General features: G+C 41.0%; 1 protein-coding gene across 5 annotated transcripts in view; it reads right to left on the reverse strand.

The window, feature by feature from the left end:
• Mcm9 (minichromosome maintenance 9 homologous recombination repair factor) overlaps positions 1–25,804 on the reverse strand; it is an 88,052-nt gene that overhangs the window by 6,645 nt on the left and 55,603 nt on the right. For 3 of the 5 annotated variants that reach the window (XM_021174345.2, XM_029482491.1, XM_021174347.2), the window contains exons 8-10: positions 20,066–20,240; positions 5,004–5,206; positions 4,006–4,209 (exon numbers count right to left, since the gene is read on the reverse strand). In XM_021174345.2, the coding sequence (XP_021030004.1) occupies positions 4,006–4,209; positions 5,004–5,206; positions 20,066–20,240 (582 nt within the window). The remainder of the gene's footprint in view (positions 1–4,005; positions 4,210–5,003; positions 5,207–20,065; positions 20,241–25,804) is intronic. The other 2 variants (XR_003837778.1, XM_021174346.2) reach the window with 1 other exon arrangement.

Below are 25,804 nucleotides of genomic sequence, written 5' to 3' on the forward strand. Positions count from 1 at the left end.
GGGTGGGGGAGTGGGTGGGTGGGGGAGTGGGTGGGGGAGCGTGTGGGGGACTTTTGGGATAGCATTGGAAATGTAAATGAAATAAATACCCAATTAAAAAAGAAGAGGATATGAACAGGGCTGGAGAGATGGCTCAGCAGTTAAGAGCTCTTCCAAAGGTCCTGAGTTCAAATCCCAGCAACCACATGATGATTAACAACCATCTGTACAGCTAAAGTATACACATATACATAAAATAAATAGATAAATTAATAAATTTAAAAAAAAAAGAGGATATAAACAATCCCTTAATGAAGTCTGTGAAAACACAAGCAGTGGAATGATATAATGAAAAAAAAAATCATGACATGAAAGTAAAATTTAACAAAGAAATATACTTACTTAAAAACAAAACAAAACCTCAATCTGAGATAAAACTGGAAATGAAAGATTTAGAAAGTCAAACAAAAAAGCCTCATCATCGGAGTACAGGATATGGAAGAGAGAATCTTGGGTGTTGAGGACAAGGTAGAAAGAACAGATATCTTAGTCAAAGAAAATGTTAAGTTAAAAAAAAAAATTCCAGGTACAAAACCTCCAGGAAATCTGGAACACTATGAAAAGACCAAGTCTACAAACAAGATAAGTAGAAGGTGCTAGAAGAAAAAGTTCACCCTAAAGAGGTTAATCATACCCAAGAAAACACAAGGAATATATAATTTCAGCCCAGCAAATCAAAAGAGGAGGAAAGACTATCACCACCACAACAGAATAACTTATCAATAAATAAATGCTACTCATTGATTTCTCTCTCTCAACATTCATGATCTCAATTTCCCAACAAAAAGACAGGCTAACAGACTCGCTTAGAAAACAGGATCCATCTTTCTGCCATACCCAAGAAACACACCTTACCGTCAAGGACAGATCACCTCAGGGTAAAATGATGAAAAAGACATCCCAAGCAAATGGACCCAAGAAGCAAGCTAGTACCACCATTTTATTATCTGACAAAACAGACTTCAAATGTAAAGTAATGAGAATAGAGAGAAAAGGATACTACACACTCATCAAAGAAAAAAAAAAATCCATCAAGAGAATATTGGAAATCTAAATATTTATGTGCCAAAGATAAGGGTAACCAATTTTATAAAAGAAACACTACTACAGCTAAAATCAATAGATCCTTGCACAGTGATGGTGGGTGACTTCAATAGCACAGGCACTAAGATCTAACATCCAATAATTGAGACCTCATGAAACCAAAGAGCTTCTGCATGACGAAGAACACCAGCATTTGGATAAAGTAGCAGGACACAGAAAGGAAATGAACTGTACCAATTACACATCCAATAGAGGGATAATATTTAAAATAAAAAAAAAACTAGACATGAAGAAAATAACCAATTGAAGAATGGAGTGCAGAAGTCAGGTGTGGTGGCACATGCCTTTTATCTCAGCACTCAGAAGGCAGAGGCAGGTGGATCTGTGAGTTTGAGGCCAGCCTGGTAAACAGAGTGAGTTCCATGACTGCCAAGGCTACACAGAGAAACCCTGTCTCAAAAAACCAAGCAAGCAAGCAGGCAAGCAAGCAACCAACCAACCAATAAAACACTTAAAAAAAAAAAACAAAACAAAACCCAAAAACCAAAAAAATTTTTAAAAAAAGAGGGGGGAGGAGGGACTGGAGATGGCTCAGCGGTTAAGAGCACCAGCTGCCCTTCCAGAGGACCCAGGTTCCATTCCCAGCACCCATATGGCAGTTTCAATTTTCCTTAATGCCAGCTCCAGGAGATCTAACACCCTCACACCAATGGACATAAAATTAAGTAAATTACTAAAAAAAAATTTGGTACAGAACTAAACAGAGAGTAGTCAAAAGATGAAACACAAAGTCTGAGGAACACTTGGACACTTGCTCATCTGTGTTCATAGCTGCTCTTCATTGCTGGCTAGTCATAAGAGCCAGAAAGTAGCTTAGATGCCTATCAACAGATCAACAAATAATGAAAATGTGGTATATTTATACAATGTAACATTAGTCCTCTGTTAAAAAAAGGAATCATGAAACTCACGGGAAAACAACCATCCTGAGAGTAAACCCAGACCCATAAAGACAAATATGGTATATTGTCTTATATGTAGATGCTGGCCTTTAAGCCTTCAATATGTATACTACACTTGGTATAACCACAGAGTTTAACTATAGAGCAAGGGAATGATCTCCCAAGGAACAAGAAATAGGATACATAGTAATGGATGGCCAGGGCAGGGGTTTGGACTGGGAGGAGAGAATATGGAATACAGGAAGGGACAGCTACAACTAAGGACCATTTGAGTAGTCATATGAAAACTTATTACAATAGAAGCTTCTTACATATATATATGTATATGTATATGAAAGAAATCTAAGTGGAATCACCAAAAAAACAGGGAGACAAAGTCCCAACTAGACTTTTCTCACCATCAAGTGAAACCTTCAGTGCCAGAAACGGGTTACATCTAATTAAGTTGTTGGCCAAAGGCGCCCCGTGGAACCTCCAAGCAGCTCAGGCTATCTTCAATGGTGTTGGTTACTCTCTACAAAATTGACTGAAAGGTTCTATTACTGAAGACGCCACCTAGATATTCATTGAACAGGAGGAAGTCTAACTTGTGCCTAGTTAGAGCCTTCACACCAACTGACTAGCATTGGTGGTACTGGAAGTACTCTGCATACTACCCAGAGGAGAAAGACAGACACATCTACAAACCCTTCAATCTACAATAGTGACCAGACTGCATAATATATGGGTGCAATAGTGGTACAAAAGTTGTGGGAGCAACCGACCAGTATCTGATTGGATTTAAGGTTTATTCCATAAGAAAGAACTCATGTCTGACACTGCTCAGGTGACTAGAAAGGCCATGGACTTAAGGGAAAACTGAATGCTATTGTTCTGAATCAAATATAGCAGGATTTAATATATAGGAATTTATATTTAAAATATAAGAACTCCTAACGACATTCTGCCTCATAGATTACTTACTTGTTCATCCACCATCAGAAAAGCTTCCACTGAAGTAGATGGGAACAAATACAGAGACGACAACTAGACCATAGGTAGAGAATGAGAGACCCTGAAACACCTAGTCCTAAATGGGATGTGTTCATCAAACTCTTCCCTTGAGGGCTCATAGAACTATGGGGAATAAATATGGGGAAGAGGAGGAATAAAGATTATAAAGAGCAGGTGGGGACGGAAGACACCAAGAAAATGGTGTCTCCTATACACAACAGGACTGACACACATATGACCTCATAGATACTGTGATAGCATGTATAGGGCCTATATGAGAGATGACATGGACTCAAGCTCCCATCCTTAACACAGAAGCTATTTCCAATGGACAACCACTAAAAAAAGAAAAAAAGAAAAAAAAATCTGTTTTCTCTCTAAGAGAAAACTGGGTATAAAACATGGTATTACTGGGTATAAAACATGGTTAAGGCTGACCTCATGCCCAGCAATAAATACCTGCTGCTCCTGAGAGCCAGCACCATAAAGAAGACTTTCTAAATGATCAATAGCTTACATTGTGGGAGGTCCAGACATGGCACAAAGACTAACTCCATAATCATTATTTATCCTCAGAAGCATGGTGGTCTGAGGGCTAAGGAGCCCTTATTTTTCATTTATAAAGTTTTAAAGATGTTTATTATCTTTAAAATGTACATGTATGTTCTCATATACATGTACACTGCAAGTATGAAGGTGCCCGCTGAGGCCAGGAGGGCATCAGATCCCCAGGAGTTACGTTGACAAGTTTGAGACCAAGGGATCGAGCTCAGGTCTCTAGATTGGAGGTAAGGTCTTTTATCAGCTGAGCCAGCCAGCCCATCTCCTGATACCTCTAAGCCTTTACTTTTCAAGTGACTATGATAACCTTAGAGCGGGGATTACTCTTATCATCTTTGAATGCATGGTAAATGCCTTGTATAAACAAGGCGCTCAATAAAAATATCATTTGTAAAATGAAATGAACCTTCTGCTAATCGGATCAAGCTTTCTAACAGGCGGATGGTTGTCCGGGCTGCATTCCGGGAATCACTCTGCCTTTGCATTTGGTAGTATCGAAGGAGGACTTGATTGCTCACTTCAGACAGTGTGGGGTGGAGATTCCGAATGAGGCAGAAGTAGGTTTTCATCTTCTCCATGCTCCACAGATTCTCCGATTTGCTTGGATAACCTGTGTACAGCAGACATGGGATCAGTAAACTAAAAGGAATTGGAAAATATCATAATTTGGGAATTTTAGAACATTCCTATATAAGATTTAATATCTATCTATCTATCTATCTATCTATCTATCTATCTATCTATCTATCTATGTTTTTTTTTGAGACAGTCTCTCTACATAAATATCCCTAGATGCTCTGATACTCACTATGTAAAGGTGTACACCACTACAAAAGCTCCTACACACATTTTTAAAAGATAAGATTTCATGTGCACTAAAATCTAGACCTATTCTCCTTGTAGCATGAAATTCCAGAATAAGCTATCTTACGATATAAAATAATAAAAAGAAGCTCCCCACACCCAGAGTGAACATTATGCAGAATGATTCTGAATAATTATAATAATAAGGACTTGAATAGGTCTAACTTTAAAAAAATAACATTTATGGATTTCCACTTCATAATTCAGTCCAGTTTTCTCTGTGTGCAAAAGTAGTAATAACACTACTATCAAAAAAGATATGTATGCATGTTATATATACATATATGTGTATGTTTACACATGTATACACACAGATATTTGCACACATATGTCAATTATATCCTCATGGTGGAGGTGGAGAAAGTCACTTCTCCTTATGCTATGACTCTGTAGCCCATACCTGGCTTCTCAGCTGCCTTCTGTTTAAGCATCTATTACCTGTCAACACAGACATCTTGAGTATTTAACTCAAGGGACATGTCCTTTGCTTAGGCCTAATCTTTCCTTGTCATGGTGAGTGACTCATTTGTCTTCACTTACCTTTATTTTCTAAGATAAAGGAAGAAATGATACGATCCCAGTCTTCATTCCTAGTGTCGAGCAAAACCAGGACGAGGTCAAATCGACTTAAGAGTGGGCTCCCGAGGGCAATGTTCACAGACACAGACTCCTGGGGGTCGTACTGGCCTTTGGGGTTAGTTGCTGCCAGGATGGTGGTCCTTGTGTTCAGCTTACAAACAAGGCTACCAAGATAAAGGGAAAAATTCACTAACTGAGATTCAAGAAGCAGGATAACACTTGTTAATACAATGGGGATGTAATTGTCCCTTGAACACCTAGAGGAACTTCTGTGAAAGAATATGGAGAGATAGGAGAGGGTACCACAAACACCAAGTTCAAACAAAATGAACCAGAATAAGTATCTTAAAGAAAATTGTTCAATAAGCACCTTCTATGCTGCTGCAGCTGCAGTGAACAGGACCCTCTATGCTAAGTCCTAAGAGGCGCACACATCACAGCAAGCATGGATACCATACCTAAAGAGTTTGCACTTGACAGGCTATAATGGCTATAATCTAATTCAGGGCAGCATACAAGAAAGTCTCTATGATTAAAGCTACAGTGGAAATAAGGTAGCATATATTTGGCTATCTAGATGAAAAAGATAATCAGAGAAATGAGATTAAGTAGCTTTTGAACTAGACCCTTTAATTCACCTGCATATTATTAGCTGGAAAGGTATACATACCATGGAGGGCAGGAGAGGATGACACTGGGAAATGGTTGAACCAGAAGCCTCCTATGCACTTGATTATTTTGTTTTGATTTCTTATCTGTCTATCTCTGTCTGTCTGTCTTCCTATCCTACCTGTCATTTATCCATCTATTTACAAATCTGTATTAGTCAGGGTTCTCTAGAGGAACTGAACTAATATAATGTGTGTGTGTGTGTGTGTGTATGGTTTATTAAAGTGGCTTACAAGCTTTGGTCCTTTTAGTCCAACGATAGCTGTCTACCAAAGGAAAGTCCAAGAATCCAGTAGTTATTCAGTCCACAAGCCTGGATGTCTCAACTGCTCTTTAGTATACACCAGAATACTAAACAAGTAGGCTCTAATGCCAGTGAAGAAATAGACTTGCCAACCAGAATGAGAACAGGCAGACAAAGAGCAAAGAACTTTCTTCATCTCTGTCTTTTATACAGGCTACCACAAGAAAGTGTGGCCCAGAACAAAGGTGGATCTCCCACCTCAAAATATCCAGACTAGAAGTAGTTCTTTCCACTTTAAATAATTTAGTTAAAAAATATTCTCAGGTGTACCCAGACACTTGAGTTTTAGTTAATTCTAGATGTGGTAAAGTTGACAGTTAAGAATATCACCCAACCCATCCAACTCCACCCCTGTTGCAGCACCACCTTGACCTTTACTATGTAACCATGTGAGCTTTAAACTCAAACTCAGGATCTTCTGGCTTTAGCTTCTCTAATGTGCTAGGACTTCAGACACAAACCACTTTACCTGGCTTTGTTTTCATTATTCTGTATATGGAAGAAAAAGAGTGAAGAAGGAACATAAACTCATTAAGTCTAGAATCAATTTAACATGGAGTTCTGAGGGATAATTATGAAGGACTTGGTAGAGGGACTGAACAGGAAAAGAACAGAGAAGGGTGGGATGCTAGCATAATGAATAGTCTGGTAAAAGGGACACAAAGTCCTAAGCAAGGCAGTGGAGGGACAGGAATGGATTGTTGTCAGGAGCCATCATAGGTGAAGCTAATAGCTAGCAGGTGATTGTCTTGAGTCCACCTTGAATTAAAATCCACGACGGAGCCGGGCGTGGTGGCGCATGCCTTTAATCCCAGCACTTGGGAGGCAGAGGCAGGCGGATCTCTGAGTTCGAGGCCAGCCTGGTCTACAGAGTGAGTTCCAGGACAGCTGGGCTACACAGAGAAACCCTGTCTCGAAAAACCAAAAAAAAAAAAAAAAAAAAAAAAAAAAAAAAAATAAATAAAATAAAATCCACGACGGAGTTGCTCCGATAGGCAAGGCCCAGGAGAAATTCATTTTAGTTAAGATTTCTGCTATTAATATGTTTTTCCTGTTATTATTAAATATATAACTATCACTAGGTATAAGGCCACCTTTTTGAGCAGATCTCTGCAGAACAATGAAGATGTACTCTTTTTGTAGTGATGCTATGTAGACAAATAGATAATAATTCTATAGAATTCCTGATTTGATTCAAGTAATTTTAGGTAGAAAGTTTTTAGAGATGGTCTTTGTTGCTAGAAAGATGTAATAAAGTTAGAATCAAGAATAGAATGTGTCCACTCCTCAGAACAGTAAGTAAAGGCCACATAATAAGAAATACAATGAGGGGCTGGAGAGATGGCTCAGCGGTTAAGAGCACTGACTGCTCTTCCAAAGGTCCTAAGTTCAAATCCCAGCAACCAGTGTTGGCTCACAACTATCCATAATGAGATCTGACACCCTATTCTGGTATGGCTGAAGACAGCTACAATGTACTTAGATATAATAATAAATAAATCTTTAGGTGGGAGTGAGCAGAGGTCCGGAATTTAAATTCCCAGCAACCACATGATGGCTCACAACCATCAGTACAGCTACAGTGTACTCATATACATAAAATAAATAAATAAACCTTAAAAAAAGAAATTATTTACATAATACATTCCAAATATGGATACCTGTTATTTAAAAAAAAATACAATGAGCTTTCATAATTATACTAAAAAGAGAAATAGATTTAGGACAATTTTGTATTCAAGGAAATACATTTAGGTCTAAGGATAAAGTCACAGGTGTACATATGCTAAGGCAGGGCCATGTAAAAACTGTTGCTTTGAACTTTTAATGAATATATTATGATCAACCACTATTTTGAATCCTTCTGTAACTCCCATTTTATGCAACACTTTATCTCTAAGGTAATTTTCTAAATAACTTTTTGTCTAAGTAGGTATAAAAAGATCAGAGACAAGAAATAAAGTTGTTGGTTTAATGGTTTGACTTGGGGAACTTTGCCCCATCCATTCATCCACTCACCCATCCATCCATCCAAAAGTATGTCTGTTTGTATATGGTTTTGTGTAGATGTATGTGTAAGCGTGCATGAATACTTGTGGAGTTGTGAAAGGCGGTTGGGTCTGGCCAGAGTGTGGGTGTATGAATGTTTGAAAGTATATGTGTCTGTACATATTTGCCTGCACACAGCCTCTTAATTCTTTTCTGCTCTTTCCTCTCTGGTTCACAAACAGCTAACCAGTTTATCCAGAGGTTTCTGGCTGATTCACCAGAGAAAGGAGCAGCAGCAGTAAATCTTGTAACTTAACCCTGTTATTTTATGATGAGGTGCTAAACAGCTTCTGCCTCAGAAGAACTCAGACAAGCAGGTCAGCTACCTCAGCAAAGTGTCTTACACTTAAGGCAGGCAGACATTTTATTATTATACATCAACCCTAAGTATCTCCTACAACCAAGTCTTACCCCTGCCAATGCTATTCCCCCTCCGCTGCCTTAAGAAGAACCAAGAACAAGAAAGGACTGCCGGAGCTGGCCCCTGGCAGAGTGTGCTTAATTTAGATATCAGTTTAAAACTAATTAATCCTCAAAAATGTGCTACATTTACTAACAGCAGAAGTGTGACATTTTTCATCTGTGAATGTGAGCTCTGTGCTTGATAACCATTTTTAGAGTGGGATGCCTATCTGCCTCTCGGAAGTCACAGCCCTGTGACATCAGCCAATCTGTGCTACATTTGTTAATTTCCATTTTATTTCCTGGTTTCTCTAGCAATTACTTCATTCCCTGAGGCTGAAAATGTTTGAAAAAATTTTTACTTGTGGCAAATGGCCTCAAAAGCTACTCACTGAATAAAACAAAGACAGACAAGTCACTTTAACCAAAATCTCAGCCCCCTTTAAAACTTGGAAGAGATAATTGGATGTCTACCTTTTACATTTATGTGCTAAGCTGGCAGATGTTGAGATCTTGAATCACTTCCATGTAAAAGTAGTTCCTCCCAACCCCGCATGCACACTGGCCATTCTGTGGGATGCTACCTACACTTATAAGAAAGGAAGGCTAAGAAGCTAACCAAGAAGGAAGGCCCAAGCAAGGAAGCTTGGATCTTACTTAGAAGAGGGAATAAATCAGTTATAAGAGGCAGATGGAGAAAGGGAACTGAGAGGGAAGGAGAATTGGGGGATGGGAGGGCTCAGGATCAGGTGTGAAGAAGGACAGGAGAGATGGCTCGATGGCCATGAAAATGAATAGAAATCTGCAACTGACAGGAGTAAAGAGATGGGGGGTATCTCCAGGTCAAGACAGAGACCTGGAATCAGGGAGGCACCCAAGAATCAATCGGGGTGACTTTAGCTGTGACTCATTACATTGGTGATATGGAACCTGAGGAGGCCACCCCATATATCCAGACAGTAACCCCAGTGGAGAGATAGAGACAGCAATTCATCCACAAAACTTTCAACCCTAAATTTATCCTGTCTACAAGAAATGCAGGTACAGGAGAGGGAGCAGTGACTGAGGGAACAGTCAACCAATAACTGGCCTAACTATTAATGATACACTGTTTAGCTTGCAGATGGGAGCATGTTGTCTTCTGAGAGGCTCCACCTAGCAGCTGACTCAGACAGATGCAGACACCCATAGCCAAACAGTGGATGGAGCTTGGGGACTCTTATGGAAGAATAGAAGGAAGGATTTTGGCACCTGAGGGGATAGGAACTCCACAGGAAGACCAACAGAGTTAACTAAACTAGACCTTGGGGCTCTCACACCAGCCAAAGAGTATAATGTAGCAGATATACGACTTGGTCTTCATGTGGATCCTGAACAACTGGAGTGGGGGTATCCCAAAAGCAGTTGCCTATACATGGGATATGTTCTACTAGCTTGGCTGTCCTGTCTGGCCTTAGTGGGAGAGGAAGCACCTAGCCCTCAAGAGACTTGAAGTGTCGGGGTGGGGGTGGGGGGGACCTCATCCTCTAGAGGTGAAGGGGAGGTGGGATGGGGGAAGGATTGTGGGAAAGACTGACTGGGAAGGGTGCAGTAAGTGGTGTGTAAAGTGAGTGACTAAAATTAAATTAAATAAAAAAAAGGGATGGTAAAGGGACAAATAATACTAAGGGTATTTGATTTAAAAAAAAAAAAGAAAAAGAAAAGAAAAAAGAGAACGAAAGAGCTAACCAGGTCTTAAGGATGAATGAATGACAATAAAGACAGCTAAGAAATTTGAGGTTTAGAAAAATTATGGGGAAAATTATGTTAAACCCCTTTGAACAATAAAGGTCCAGAAAACTATCTGAATTGTATAAAGTGATTTAGACTATGAAATCTTCTACTTAAACGACATTAACATAGCATGGCTAAGCAGCTGATGCCACCCCACATCACTGGCAGCACTGGAAATAACTGCTGAGGGACAAAAACAACCCACATGTACACAGAACTGATACTCAACATTGTGGAGTTCCAACACATGCTATAATAATGAATAGGTTCCAGAGCACCATAGTAAGCAAAATACTGTGACTCTATTTACATGAAGCATCTAGAGGTAAATAAATTCATAGCTACAGAAAGTACAATTTATCAGAAAGCAAAACAGAAAGTCAATTAGTTATGATTTTAGTCTGTAAGAAAAGAGTTTGAAAAACAACTGTATAACACCATGACTATATTTCACAATGGACTGCATCCTTAAAACAAGTCAAGTTTTAAAACAAGTAAGTTTTATTTTCCATCTTTACACTCCTCCCAGGAGTGGGGAGATGGAGTCAATATTACCTTCCTAACACCTGCTGTGATGGTAATGGGAGATGGGACCCTTGGGAGGTTTCAGGCTAAGATGAGGTTATGAGGGCAGGCCCTCACAGTGGGATTAGTGTTTGACATAAGCCACATATCACCTAGAGTGTTAATCTGCTGTATGCTAGAGAAGTTAAGTCAGTCCACTCTGACTTGTGAAACCCGTTCTAGAACATCAAAGACCTTCTCAACATGACAAACACAACAGCAAAAGCGTCAGCCCCCAACCCAGTTTGAGATGCAACCTTCACATAAAGGTTTCTAGGCTGTCTCACATTTTTCTCTAGGAAGAGAACCCCATCTAAAAAACACAGCTGCTAAGCACAAAGTAGGAATCAAAACAAATTCCACCAAGTTATGCAAAGTAAGAACACAATGATGATATTAAAATACACCAATGCATGCATACCATATCCACACACATGCAACATGTTCCAAAGCAAGAACAGTACTACATGCTTGTCTCAGCTATTTGAGAATCTGGAGCAGAAGGAGCCCTCAGGCCCAAGAGTTTGAGGTTAGTTAGTATGGGTAATATGACCCCATGGCAATGCCTTACGCAAAGATTCTACGTTTGAGCAATCAAGGAATGAAATTGTTGGTCATCTTCAACATCTCCTGAGAGACTTCTACTTGCTTACTGATGTGACTTACACTTATGTAAACTCTAGGCATCCTGAGGGTTTTTTTTTTTAAATCTTGTTTATATTCTGATTGTAATAAGCCTTTACACTGAAGAAATCACTGTGGTTCTTTGCGATTTCTTAAGCATTACAATCGACATGTATAGGCTATAATATGTCTATGTAGGTTTGTGCCCACCTGGAAAAAGAGTGTACAATAAACGTTTAGCCTGAACTCAAAAGGCAATTTGGGTAATAAGCATAGATAAATGGGATAATTAAGTTTATAGTTCTATTTTTGAAAAGAATTATTACCTTTTACCAGGTATAAAGTAAAATGTTAAAAAAAAAAATCTGAGAAATTTCCCTGTAGCTTTGTAGGCAGGATATAGTCTGAGTGGTCTACACTCTCATCCTTAAGGGAGACCATAATCCAAATCAAAATACTTTCCTAATAAACAACTGAGTCACATGAGAAATGAGAAAGGGAGAAAGCAAAGCCAGGCCTCTTGAAGATCTTGAAAACGATGATGTAAGAAAGGTACTGATCGTCTCACGGAAAAACCTGCAATGTCGGGAGACAGGGCCAGAACATATGGATGACGGCTGTAGAACAGGGACTACATTGATGAGATCACACTCCAAAGTGCTTTATTCGAAAATTAAAGACAATGGTTCCACCAAGACTATAATCCAAAGTAAACTGTACCTTTAGTTTTAGTAGAATTCATGATTATATATTCCTTTTCACAGGTAACCATATCTGCTGCTAATTAACGTTGTGTCTTGCTATACATCTCTAAAAATTTTTTCTCAAGAGTTTTTCATTTGCAATTTACTTGACATTTTACATCAGGAGGGTTAGCAGGGTTCTAGTTAGAGGTAATGAATTTAAGATTCTAAAAAGCTGAACCCAAGAATTTCATAAATCCATTGTTTTTAATAACTGAGTAGTACTCCATTGTGTAAATGTACCACATTTTCTGTATCCATTCTTCTGTTGAGGAATGTCTGGGTTCTGGATTTATGAAATTCTTGGACAAATGGATGTATCCGAAGGATATCATCCTTAGTGAGGTAACCCAACCACAAAAGAAGTCATTAGATATGCTCTCACTGATAAGTGGATATTAGCACAGAAACATAGAACACCCAAGATACAATTTGCAAAACACAAGAAAATCAAGAAGAGGGAAAACCAATGGGTGGATACTTCATTCCTCCTTAGAATACGGAACAAAATACCCATGAAAATGGTTACAGAGACAAAGTTTGGAGCTAAGACGAAAGGATGGACTATCCAGAGACTACCCCACCTGGGGATCCATCCCATAATCAGCCACCAAACCCAGACACTATTGCATATGCCAGAAAGATTTTGCTGAAGGGTCCCTGTTATAGCTGTCTCGTATGAGGCTATGCAAGTGCCTGGCAAATACAGAAGTGGATGCTCACAGTCATCTATAGGATGGAACACAGGGCCCCCAATGGAGAAGCTAGAGAAAGCATCCAAGGAGCTGAAGGGGTCTGCAACCCTATAGGTGGAACAACAATATGAACTAATTAGTACCCCCCAGAACTCATGTCTCTAGCTGCATATGTAGCAGAAGATGGCCTAGTCGGCCATCATTGGGAAGAGAAGCCCTTTGGTCTTGCAAACTTTATATGCCTCAGTACAGGGGAACACCAGGGCCAAGAAGCAGGAGTGGGTGGGTAGGGGAGCAGGTCGGAGGGAGGGTATAGAGAACTTTCGGGATAGCATTTGAAATGTATATAAAGAAAATATCTAATGAAAAAAAGCTGAACCCAAAATATTAGATGATCTACTGTTGAAACAAATCCGGCTTCCTCCTAAGCAATTCAGTAATAAGTATGAAGAATGAACACATGTGTTAGTGTGACCCTGGGTGGAGTATCCACTGGCTCTCACTACCAAGTAGATGGCAGAGAAACACTGGTCGCTGGGCCAGTTAGCTACTAACTCAAAAGCACCTTGTGATGTTACAATGAAATTAAAAACCACAAAGAATCAAGACATAAATAAATATAATCATCATTTGGAAGTACCTATCATTCTCTGGAGAAGTTGGAGAATCTACTGCAGAGATGAATGGAGAGTCTAGATATCTATAACTAGCTATATATAACTGTGTCCTTAGAGCCGCTGAAGTTCTATGAGGAAGAATTCATCAGACCATTCTCTCTGATTGCCTACTTCAGCTATCCAGAACTTGCCTTATGACCCATTCTTTTTTTTTTCTTTTTTTTTCCCCAAGCAGTGGGGAAAATCTGGACTATTTCTTTTTTTTTTTAACTTTTTTTATTAGATATTTTCTTCATTTACATTTCCAACGCTATCCCAAAAGTCCCCCATACCCCTCCCCCCACTCCCCTACCCATCCACTCCCACTTCTTGGCCCTGGCATTCCCCTGTACTGAGGCATATAAAGTTTGCACAACCAAAGGGCTTCTCTTCCCAATGATGGCCGACTAGGCCATCTTCTGCTACACATGCAGCTAGAGACACGAGCTCCGGGGGGTACTGGTTAGTTCATATTGTTGTTCTACCTATAGGGTTGCAGATCCCTTTAGCTCTTTGGGTACTTTCTCTAGCTCCTCCATTGGGAGCCCTGTGATCCATCCAATAGTTGACTGTGAGCATCCACTTCTGTGTTTGCTAGGCCCCGGCATAGCCTCACAAGAGACAGCTATATCAGGGTCCTTTCAGCAAAATCTTGTTAGTGTATGCAATGGTGTCAGCGATTGGAGGCTCTAGCCTAGATGGCTTATGACCCATTCTTGGTACATTCCTTAAGTGATCTTTTATCCTCAATACACTTCTGGACAGGCCCCATGCTGGACCATGCACCAAGCTCATAATACCACAGTCTTTTCTATTTTAACTGCTTCTGAGGAAGAGTGGACCAGATGAGAGACCATCGTTAGACCCAAGAGATGCCAAGTCACAAACTGCTTAGAGGTCCTGGGCTATTCTGACATAAATGTTTTAATAAGAATGACAGCAGCTATCGGACCTCTCTTGAAGGTATATCCAAAGTGGTTCCATGAAGGGAAGCTCAGCTACTAAGGATAATGAGAGAATAAACTAGGAATGAATGAAGTTTTGGGGCTATGGTGACAATGGATTATACAGCTGTTATTTTACATTTACTTTAACAAACTCCCACTCAAACCATGATATAGACTGGCAGTCTAGCATTAGAAAAATGAAGTAATATGTGCTTTCAGCCTGGTTTTGTGTCAGCTTGACACAAGCTAGAATCATTTGAAAAGAAGGGCCCTCAATAGATAAAATGTTCCCACCAGATCGGCCTATTGGCTGGTCTGCAGAGGACTTTCTTGATTAATGATTGATGTGGTAGGGCCCATCCTTTGTGGGTGGTAGCACTCCTGGGCATGTGGTCCTGGGGTATATAAAAAAGCAGACTAAGAAAGCAGACTGAGCAAGCCACGAGGAACAAGTCAGTGTTCCATGGCCTCTGCTTCAGTTCCCACCTTGAGTTCCAGCTCCACTCTCCTTAACTCAGAGTACAATTGTAAACTGACATAATCCTTTTTCTCAAGTTGTTTTTGTTCACAGTGTTCAACAGAAACTTGACCGAGACAAATGCCCAAATGCCAAGTAGTGGAGCTTGAACGTCAATCTAGCCAGGCTAGCTCTGGAATTTCTACTCGTCATTATTCTAGTTAACTCTGGGGTCATTATTCTAGTTAACTCTGGGGGACTTTTGATGTTGGCTTCTGAACTTGCTCTCTCTAGAATATATCATGTTCTATATCTCACGATACAATATAAAACCACATTTTATGTACATATTCTACGGGAAAGCAGCCAACAGGTGAATAAGCTATGGTTCAATTGTAGCTTAGTCCACAATTTATTTTCCCTCGTAGGTGGCACATTAAAGGCTATCCTCTAAGAAACCTCATTAGATACTTGATTTCATACATACATGTTTTCTTCCTTAAACTGGAAGACTCTCACAATCCTATAGCTAATCTACCCAACCTCTAGGTAGCTGCGGCCGCTGGAAACTCTTTTCTGTATTGTTTGTAAGAACCCTTCTCTAAATTTCCTATCCTTTGATACTAAAGGGAGCACATCCCTTTCATCCCAGCACTCAGAGCGCAGAGGCAGGCAGATATCTGTGATTTGAAGGTCAGCCTGGTCTACAGAGAGAGTTCCAGGATAGCCAGGGCTATACAGAGAGACCCTGTCTCAAAAAACAAAACCAAAAACAACCAAATAAATTTTGTATTTATTCATACTGTATTTTGATCAAATTCACCTCATTACCTTTTCTTCTCTCTAAACTCCTTCCCAAGAAGTTCTCTTATCACATCTTTTTTATGTATTTTTATTTTTTATGAGCTCCTGAGTTTAATGAGAGTTGCATGGGTGTGGGATCACAACAAGAAAGCCTGAATATCATTTTTCTTTATTAAGAGAATGATGCTGATACAATTATCATGAAGCTATTTTAGAGACTCAAATGAGTGCCGACTATGGAGAACACTATAAATACCTTCATACACACACTTAAGATAATCTTGGAGTCACTAAGTATTATCCCATCTAGGCCAAGAACATATTGGCTAGATGTCAAAGACATGCACAGCAATAGAAAGGCACTTAGCACAGCTAAGATATACAAGGAAAGTTGGTTGAGATGGGAAGTTTATGTTATGTGTATGTGGTCTTATTTAATAATAAAATACTATACTTCAGTAGCTATAGCTTCTGTCTATTGATGTAAGACAGGCACTGAGTCAGAAGTTGACTTCAAGTTAGGACAATCTTGGTTTCAGAAGCAGATAACATGGCTGTCTAAACATGACCTGCCCAAGCATGACACCAGTAGACATGCCAACGTGGAAGGGGGAAAGCTCCTGAAGTCTCAACCTTGAAAAGAACTGTAGGCAACTAAGGAATGCGGAGAGCAGGAGCACACCGGTTAGTAATCCAAGATCACATGCTCAGCCCTAAGGACACACATGCACAAGTAACACAGAGATTAGGCAGATTGTATTCATGCATATAGGTTGTGTGTGTGTGTGTGTGTGCGCGCACGCATGAGTGGGTTGTGGGGAAGAAAGGGAAGAGGGAAATGACATAATTATGGTCACAAAAAATAGCAAATAATAAAAGAAAGGCCTTGACGTTCATTTCATGGAGATTTTCAGAGACCAAAAACAGTCAAGCCCGTCCCAAAGTCAAGCACACAGTAGATGAGGCTACCACTGACACTCACTGACTTTGAGCCAGGAACTTTTCCTATTTACAATAACCATTTTGACTGTTCTTGAATCTATCTACAATTCACATTGCTTTATTTTAAGTAAGGGTTGTTCATTGCTGCTGTCCAAGTTGAATACTGGTTGCTTCTGGGCAGCAGGGATTTTGTAGAAAATTAAAAGAAAAAATAACTTTGGAGGAAAAGTGTTTGGCCTCTTCTTGGAAGTTTTTAATCCAAGTCATTTCTCTGTATGGAAAATGTGAAATTGAATAGTTCAAGGTTGAAGAGATTAAAAGCATGCTCTATAACTGTTCTGTTTTTAAATGAAATTTAAATTTTAAGGTATGAGAAATGTTAAGCCCAACTGAAAATTTCAGGTCAGCATGCACTCACTATAAACACAATGGTCTGAATAAAAATCAGTTACCTCTTGGATACTTGTCAACATGTGGATTCATCCAGTGGAGAAAAGAGACTACAACATTTTCCTAAATTCACAGAGCATAGTAATTCCAGCTCTGTTATCTTAATGTGATTATAAATATTGTCACTAAGTTCATAAAGAAAAAGAGTCCTTTTCAATGTTCAGAAATCTAATATACAAAAGTTATGTAATTACATACTATGCAATGTTAGGAACTGACTCTTAAAATTCATGCTAACAATAAAATAGTATAAATGACTTTATGAATCCAGAAATGGTTATGGAGGGGGGCAGATACCAACAATGTCAACATATGACAGCAAGTGACTAAGAGCCAGTTTAGCTGTAATAGTGAGAGAACACTGGTCCTATCAACCTTGAATGCAGTAAATCACAACAATGTTTTCATTTTTCAATTATTATTTTACATATATGGATGTTTTGCCTGAATGTTTGTCTGTACACGACCTATGTACCTGATGCCTTGGAGGTCAGTAAAGAACTTGAGATACCCTGGGTAATTGTGAGTAAGGGTAGTGAATGCTCCCAACCACTTAGCCATCTCCCCAATCCCTATAAAGTCTTTAAATAAAATATGCTAAGTTCTTTAAAGTAAAATTCTTAAATAAAAGTAAAAAGGCCAGATCACTGAACTACTAGCTGTGGTGAGTGCCTCCTCTCAAGGAAGTATCAACACTGGACAGAAGTCAAGACAAAGCAGAAGGACAGGAAGGACTTCGTCTTTAAACCATAACACAAAAGCTCTGTGTAGGAACTATTCCCACAGCCACGGGAACTACTCACTAAATCACAGTGTTCCAGCTGCTTCTTAAGCAAACTGTGTAATACATATGTATCTGGTAGATAGATTAGAGAAGAAACAACTTAAAAACTGCCCACAAGTAGCAACAAAAGGTTCTAATCCTCTAAAATGAGTCCTTTTCTTTTACAGACAAGAAATCCAAAGTGAAAATTATTCTTTCAATGGTTTCCTTTTGGAGACATTGTTTCCCTTGTAACAAAGCAACTGTGAGTAAGTCTCCCTGCGTCCAGGCATCAGGTCTTCTTTCAGTCTCTTCTTATGTAGCATTTTTCTAGGTAGGTTTACTAACAAAGCCCAAAGAGAAGCTGTGAGCTACATTCACACACGTCACCATTCAGGAAGAGCAAGTGTTCAGAAATCTGACAGTGATTTGGGACACAAACGTATGTGTGTTATGTACACCCTGACCTGCTCTTGCCTTAGTTGGCTTTCTCCAGCATTTCACACATGTGGATGGAATCATGTCTTGGCATCTTTCACTTTGAATAAGGCTTTTATTCATGTTGCTTCATGTACCTACAGTCTGCTAGGCTGTCCCTGTATTTCATGCTAGCAGTATTTCATTCCACATAGGTATCACGGTTTATCCATTATCTGGTAATGAGCCTGAGCTGTTTGCAGTTCAGAGGCATTAAAAATAAAGCTGCTAAAAACTATGTTTGTACAGGTCCTTTTTTGCACATCCATATCAGAGTGTTCAAGCATATTTATTTCATTTATATAAATTTCTTTTAAAATTAGTTTTAAGTTAGCATACCAATCATGGGTTTCATTATTTTAAAATGTATGCAAAAGTTACACTTTGAACGAACCATCTCCTTCCCTCACTCCCTGCCACGCCCCTCCTGCCAGCCTATGTCCGCCCTCTGCTTCCATATCACATGTCTTCCATTTCTCTTTCCTCCCTTCCTTTCTATTCTGGCAAGATTTCTTTCTCCTTTCCCTCATGAGTAAAAACATGTGGTATTTATCCTTGAGTCTGGCTTATTTTGCTTAACATAATGATTTCCAGTTCTATTCATTTTCTTGTAAATGTCATAACTCATTTTTCATTATGATAAAATTCCACTGTGTATATGTAGTTTTTTCCATTCATTTACTGATGGAATTCCATTTCCAAAGACTGAGTAGTGCAGCGATAAATATGGAGTGTAACTGTCTTCACTGTACATGAGTTGTTTACATATATACCCAAGAAAGGTCAGTTGGGTCATAGGGGTCTTCATAGTTATCCTTTATCAAACTTGTTTTGGTAAGTCTATTTTCTGTGCCTTTCTTTGTAAAATTTAATCAGCTTATCAAGTGGCTAGAGTCTTGCCTGGAACAGCGTGGACTCTATAGACTGATTTCAGAAGAATTCACATCATAGTAATATTTCCTATTGACCTGTAAGAGGAAGCCTATCTCCCTGGGCTTCTAATGCTTTATGGTTTCCACGTAAAATCCTAGAAGCCATTCCACTAAATTTATCTCTATTGTACTCTGTTAATCTTTCAAAATCCCCATATTTAAGATGCCCTGAGGACACACAGGACTTTTATAGAAAAAAAAAAAAAAAGTAGAGACCTGTGTTGAAAGAGCACCATAAATTGCCCTGAACGAACTAAGATAGTCTCCTTGGTAGTTTGAAGGAGGATGACCCCCCCCTAAGCCAGTTGATAGGAAGGATTGGGAGGTGTGGCCTTGATGGAGGAGGTGTGTTACTGGGGCAGAGTTCTGAGGCTTCAAAAGGCCACTGCAGGCCCAGTCCTGCTTTCTTTCTCTGTCTGCTGCCAGAGGATCTTGGCTACTTCTCCTACACCATGTCTGCCTGCACCATGGTCCCTGCCATGACAGACTAAGCCTTTGAAGTTGTAACCAAGTCCCCAGTTAAAGGCTGGTGTCTCTTCACAGAAATACAAAAGTAATTAAGGCAGTCTACTTTTATAGTTTACTTCTAACCTTTTCTTTTCAAACCAATTCACTTTCATTCCCTTATGCACACCTATAGTCTAGTAAGTAAACTTTTGAACTTGAAGATGGTTGATAATCCCTGAGTATATCAACAAGGTTCCCATTTTCTTGGGATTTATACTGAATACTTTTTCTACTTCCGAAGGCTTTAAAGAAGAGAAATGCTTACCCAGCCTTAGCAACACTTATGGTTTGTTGCTCCATTGCTTCATGGATGCTTGTCCTGTCATGTTCTTTGAGGCTGTTAAATTCGTCAATACAGCAGAGACCAGCATCTGCAAGCACCAAAGCCCCAGCCTCTAGATTCCATTCTCCAGAGTCTTTGACAGCTGTCACGGTCAGACCTGGGGAGACAAGGAAGCTATGGTAGCTCTTATTTTCCAAAGGAAGATACATAGTCAAGGTTCCCATTTGTAATCAAAATGGACAGCACCAGGACACTAAGTCAAAAGACCTCAGAAGTACTCAGGTTGTATAAACAACCTGTAAGTGTTCCTGCTCGAATGGAAGGGCATCCTGGGACCTGGAAACCTAGAAACCATACAGCTCTGAAGGGAAAAGGTCTCCCAGTGGAAGGGCATCCTGAGACATGAGAGCCCAGGTAGCTCTGAGGTGAAACAGTGTCCCAGTGGAAGGGCATCTTGAGTCACAGTGGCCCAGGAACCACACAGCTTTGAGGTGGGACAGTGTCCCCTAGAAGGGCATCCTGAGACATGGGAGTTCAGGAGCCACATAGCTCTGAGAGGAGGCTCCTTCTCTTGTCTTGTCTTCATTGTTTCTTTTCTTCTTGGCTTCTTCTGACAAAAGAGTGACACCAGGCAGGAAATCTCATGAAAGAGATTTATTGGAGGGTCTAGGGTGCGTAGGAACAAATCCAGGGAAGGCTGCACTCTGATCCCAGGAGTGGGCAGCAGGGAATTGGACAAAGGGCTGTGCTTATATAGAATTTCTTCCTCTTCCTCCTCCTCTTCTTCCTCCTCCTCCTTCTTTTTGAGACAGGGTTTCTCTGTGTAGCCCTGGCTGTCCTGGAACTCACTTTGTAGACCAGGCTGGCCTCTGCCTCCTAAATTCTGGGATTAAAGGCGTGAACCACCACGTCCAGTTTATATAGGATTTCTTAGGGGGTGGAACTTTTTAGGGCAGAGATTTTTAGATGGAGGATTGGTGGGATTTCAAGTTCTGAGCTTGGGGAGCTCAGGGATTGGTGGATTTTTGTGGGAAGCTCAAGGATTGGCAGCTCCCCACCCCCACCCCGCTTTTCCCTGCATTGGGCCCATGGGTTAGGGTCCCAGCTGCAGCTGGCTTTTGCTGAGGTTCCATCTCTGTGGGGCTGCTGGGGTGTGTGGGGTTGACAGGTCCTTAGGATGGCAGTAGGCTGAGGCAGGAAAGGTCTACCGTGACAGCTCTTGAAGGGCAGCTTCTGCTGAGGCAGGAAAGGAGATGTGTCACCGTGGACAGCTCTTGTGATGGCTGCAGGCTGAGAAGCCCTGGTGCTGCCATTTTGGACACCTCCTGTCAGGCGTCTTACTGAGGTCATAGGTTAGGGTGGGAAGGAGGAGCTGGACCGCACTTTGGGTTTTGTGGCATGCCACTTACAGCTTTCTCTACATTTTCTCCCCCTTTGTTTATTATCAAACAATCAGAGGTGAAAAAGGGAGGGTGGTTTTGAAAGGGGCAGTATTATTCTCAGAATGCTTCCTGCTAATCCAGGGTGTCGAGGTCCTTGGGGAAAGTTTGGCCATTGATCTCAGGATATAATTGGGTGTTGTAGGCCTCTGGCTCTGTAACTAAGGGTCAGTAAATCTGTAATTACAAGTGGTTAAAGGTCTGATTACAAATCTTCTAATTTTTTTTTTTTGAAGTTTAGGTAAAAAGTTAATAAAGCAGAGAAAATTAGCAGGACTAAGAAAATGAGGAGAGGCTGGTGAGATGGCTCAGTGGTTAAGAGAACTGACTGCTCTTCCAGTGGTCCTGAGTTCAATTCCCAGCACCCACATTGTGGCTCACAACCATCTGCAATGGGATCTGTGTGTCCGCAGACAGCATGCACACACACACGCACACACAAGAAACAAAATCATTTTTAAAAAAAGAGAAAAAAAGAAAGAAAAGGAGAAGAAGGGGGTTAAAAAAGGTAGTATCTAACTCCATACTGGTCTGTCAATGATCACTAGCCAGAGACATGGAGCTGTTTCTTATGTTTTTGGAGATCTGTCTGTCTTAAGTGTTGAATTTTATCTTTCATTATACCCCATTGCTTAACATAAAGATGGTGTTCCTCCCAAAGGAAGAGACAAAGACCACCCCTTTCTGCTGTTAGTATATCTAGCTAATAGCAGAGGTTAACATCTCAAAATATGGTATGCCAGGGAAGTGGGATCAGTCTAATCTAAAGGGGATGATATTAGGGTTGTGAGTACTTCTGAGGAACTTTGGACCACTTCTTTTACCACGTCTATACCTAGGGGTTGAGAGAGTGGACTGTGTACCCTCTATACTTTGATTATGCCGGATGGGCAGCTGTGGTAAGTGCTATAGTCAAGTTTACCAATGAACCCCATCTCCCATCTGGCATGACATGGGTCCTTTATCAGAATATAAATGATTTTTTTTAATCATTTGTTTGTGCAGTGACAGAAGCTGCCATCATTGCAAATCGAGCATGCCAATTTCAGCCATTTGAACTGTACTGTAGCCAAGCTCCTTGTGGTAACAATGAGACTTTTCTCTGGAGGAAGAGAGAAAGGGTTGCAAATCAAGCTCTGTGGAAGGCAGTTTCTATAAGCTCCAAGTGGGAGCTGAGAGACAAAGAAGCCCAGGAGAGCATGGGAACTTCCAGGACAGAGCTGAGAGACAAGAGAGAGAAGGTCACAGAGGCCCAGAATGGTGTAAGGGAGCTGTGGGGCTTATCAGACAGCTCCTAGGGGGAGAAGGAAAGGAAACTGGGAGGGTCCCAGTAGACAGAGAGGAGAAAGTGCTTTAGTAACTAGAGAATTGCCCACATGGTGAGGCTCTGGAGAGCAAAGTAGGCTTCAGGAGCCAGAGAAAGGCTCCTTACTGAGGGGACAGGAGAAGCAAACAGAGCAGGTCGGGGGGAAGAAGTTGCTGGAGAGGCAGACTCTAGAATATGGAACCAAATAGGTGATAGACGGCAGAAGCCAGCAGAAACAAATGATCTGTGTATACTTTAAGACAGTCAAGACAGTAACTTGAGTCAGTTTGAAATGTTGAGACATGGACATGGCTGGAAGGTAAGTTGCAGTGTTGGAGACCCTTGTATGTTAGGAGATGGTGTGGTTGATGAAAAGAGAAGACTGTAGTAAGCGACTCAGTCTTAACCCTTCTGATTTACATCTAAGAAGCTCAGCTGCAGACAGAGCTTGCAAACCAGGTGCCAAGCCTTAGGACGGTCTCATTTTTGAGGGGCAAAGATGACCCCAGACTCTGAGAGTGCATCCCTCTATTTCAGAGACACACACAGAGAGAAGGGCCGAGTTAAGTCTGGGAGGTGTGGTGCTGGAACATGGAAGAAGGGCCTGTTTTGAAGTCTATGAAATAGTTTGCTAATGTTCATGGTGGTGGGGGTCGAGGCACAGGCCGCCTGCCTCACAAGAAGAGAGTAAGAGGCAAGTCATCCCTAGGAATGATAGAATTTCATCCTTGGTGGTGAGGACAGTGGGTGACTGGCTTAGATGTTTTCTATCTATGGTAATAGCCTTGTAAGAGTTATGTTTAGTCCCAGAGAAGAAACCTGAGGAATGCACAAGTGGACCTTAGGGGGTGAGTGAGACCCTACATTCCTGGCTAGACAGAGGTGTCTGCTGAGCTAATGTGCAGGGATGGGCTATGAAGGAGAAGGTCATCTACATATTAGATTTAGGAAACTACAAAGAGTAGGTCAGAGGCCAGAGCCTAGTCAAATAAATATGGGCTTTCCCAGAACCTCTGGTGTAGGAGAGTCCAAATGAGTTGGGTAGAAATGGGTGTGTCCTGGTCAGGCCAGGTAAAGGCAAAGCTGTTTTGTGACTGGGTAACCAGAGGAATAGGAAAGGTATCTTTAAGGTCTAGGACAGAGAATGGGAGGTCTCTGAGGGCATCATGGAGAGGGAAGTATACTGGCTAGATACTAAGGGGTGAAGAGGAACTACTGCTGCACTGATTAGCTGGAGATCCTGAACCAAGGATGGGTTCCATTAGGTTTTTATAACTGCCCATCCAGGGGTACTAACGAGGGAAGAAGTGGGACGCAGACGTTTCTTCCCTAAGAGGTCAGGGACAAGAGGCTTATATCTCCTGTGACTTTGGAGGGACATTGGTATTGAGCCTGGGTTATATATTTGGTGGGGTTTCACAATTGAATGATTGGTGGTGGTGTAATGTTTGTCTATAGAGAGGTTTTGGGCATCCTATACCTGGGGATCTACCTGAGAGGCTGATAATGGAAAAGGTGCTTCTAAGTACATAATTTGGAGAAGGGGAATGTTGATGCTTGGTGTCAAGCAGATGTGGGGAGCAAAAGAAACAGAAGCTCTCATTTTGGCTTGGAAAACAGCTAGAAAAGGAGCTGCTTTCCACCTGGGGTCTCAAGATCCAGATTAGTACATTGTAAGGGGTCCAGCAAGGAGATGGGGCAGTTTGGTACCACTGGGTTAGTGCTACTAGGAAGGAATGGGTAAGAGGGTACCCCTAAATATACAGCTAGGTGGAGGGGTTTGGTAAGCCTGGTAAGGCTGCCCTCCCTACTCTGACAATAGAGGGATGGAGAGGTGGCTCCCAGAATTTTGTCAGGACTGTAAAGTGGCTTTGATGTTCAGAAGGAAGACTGAACTGATACTGTGATAACTACCTAAGGCTCCCTGTTGGAGATGGCAGTGGTCAGGCCAAAGGAGACCCTAGTTGTCCATGGCTGGGCCAGGAAGATTGGCTGAAAGGTGATCAGGGTTTGATGTACCCATGCCATGAGGGACATGGGGACAGTCAATACCCCACAGTTCTTTGATAGCACCTTGCACATGGTCTTGGTGGATTATGAGATTGGAACTGAACCAGAACTCAATGACTCTCTTGACCACATTTGGAACAGGTACATGAAGATTCTCCGGCTTTGGGAGACCAGGATGCCTGGGCTTTTGCTTTGCCCAGCTGAGAGGCCTTAGCCATCATTGGGTATTGTTATTTTGGGGCATTTTCATCTCTCCCATGGTACACTCTGAACACCTCAGCTAAGATTTTCACCTGAGGTCCTTCCTATAGATGTTTAACTTTGGCCCTAAAAACATGGGAACTTTGGAGAAAGAAGTAGTTCATAAGGAGCTGTTTTCCACCTGGGTCTCAGGATATAGATTAGTATATTGTAAGGGGGGGCCTTTGGAAGGCAGTCTAGAAATTTTGATGGATTTTCATATCTGACCTTTTGGAATTTTTCATAATTTACCACCTTAGAGGTGGCTTTGTAGAGACTGAGCAGGAAGCAAGTTATAAATTGATTCTTAGCTAAGATGCTCCCTGGGATATTTTAATTCCAATCAGGGTCCTTGTCTGGGACTCCCCCAGCCCTGACTGGATGGGCAGCTTGTCTCTGAGGAGGGAGAAAAAGAAACTAGAAAGGCTTAAGAGGAAGGGAATACGGTAGTCTGGGTTGTGGTTTGTTTAGTGTGATTAAAAACAGTGGAAGAATTATCTGGTTTGGGCTTCACAGCTAGGAGGGGCTGATTTTTCCTTGATTGGCTTATGTCATGTGGTCACTTTTTAATCAGAATGGGAGTGAGGTCACATGGCAAAGTCCATTCTTTCAAACCCTAGAAAAGTTGACTGTCAGCCATGTGACTGCTTCCATCCTGATGGGGGCTAAGATGGCAACAACCACATATTTCCTTTGTGTTAAGTTAACACCTTTGTTAGAGATTTT

The sequence above is a fragment of the Mus caroli genome, chromosome 10, assembly GCF_900094665.2.
Source record: "Mus caroli chromosome 10, CAROLI_EIJ_v1.1, whole genome shotgun sequence".
NCBI lineage: Eukaryota > Metazoa > Chordata > Mammalia > Rodentia > Muridae > Mus > Mus caroli.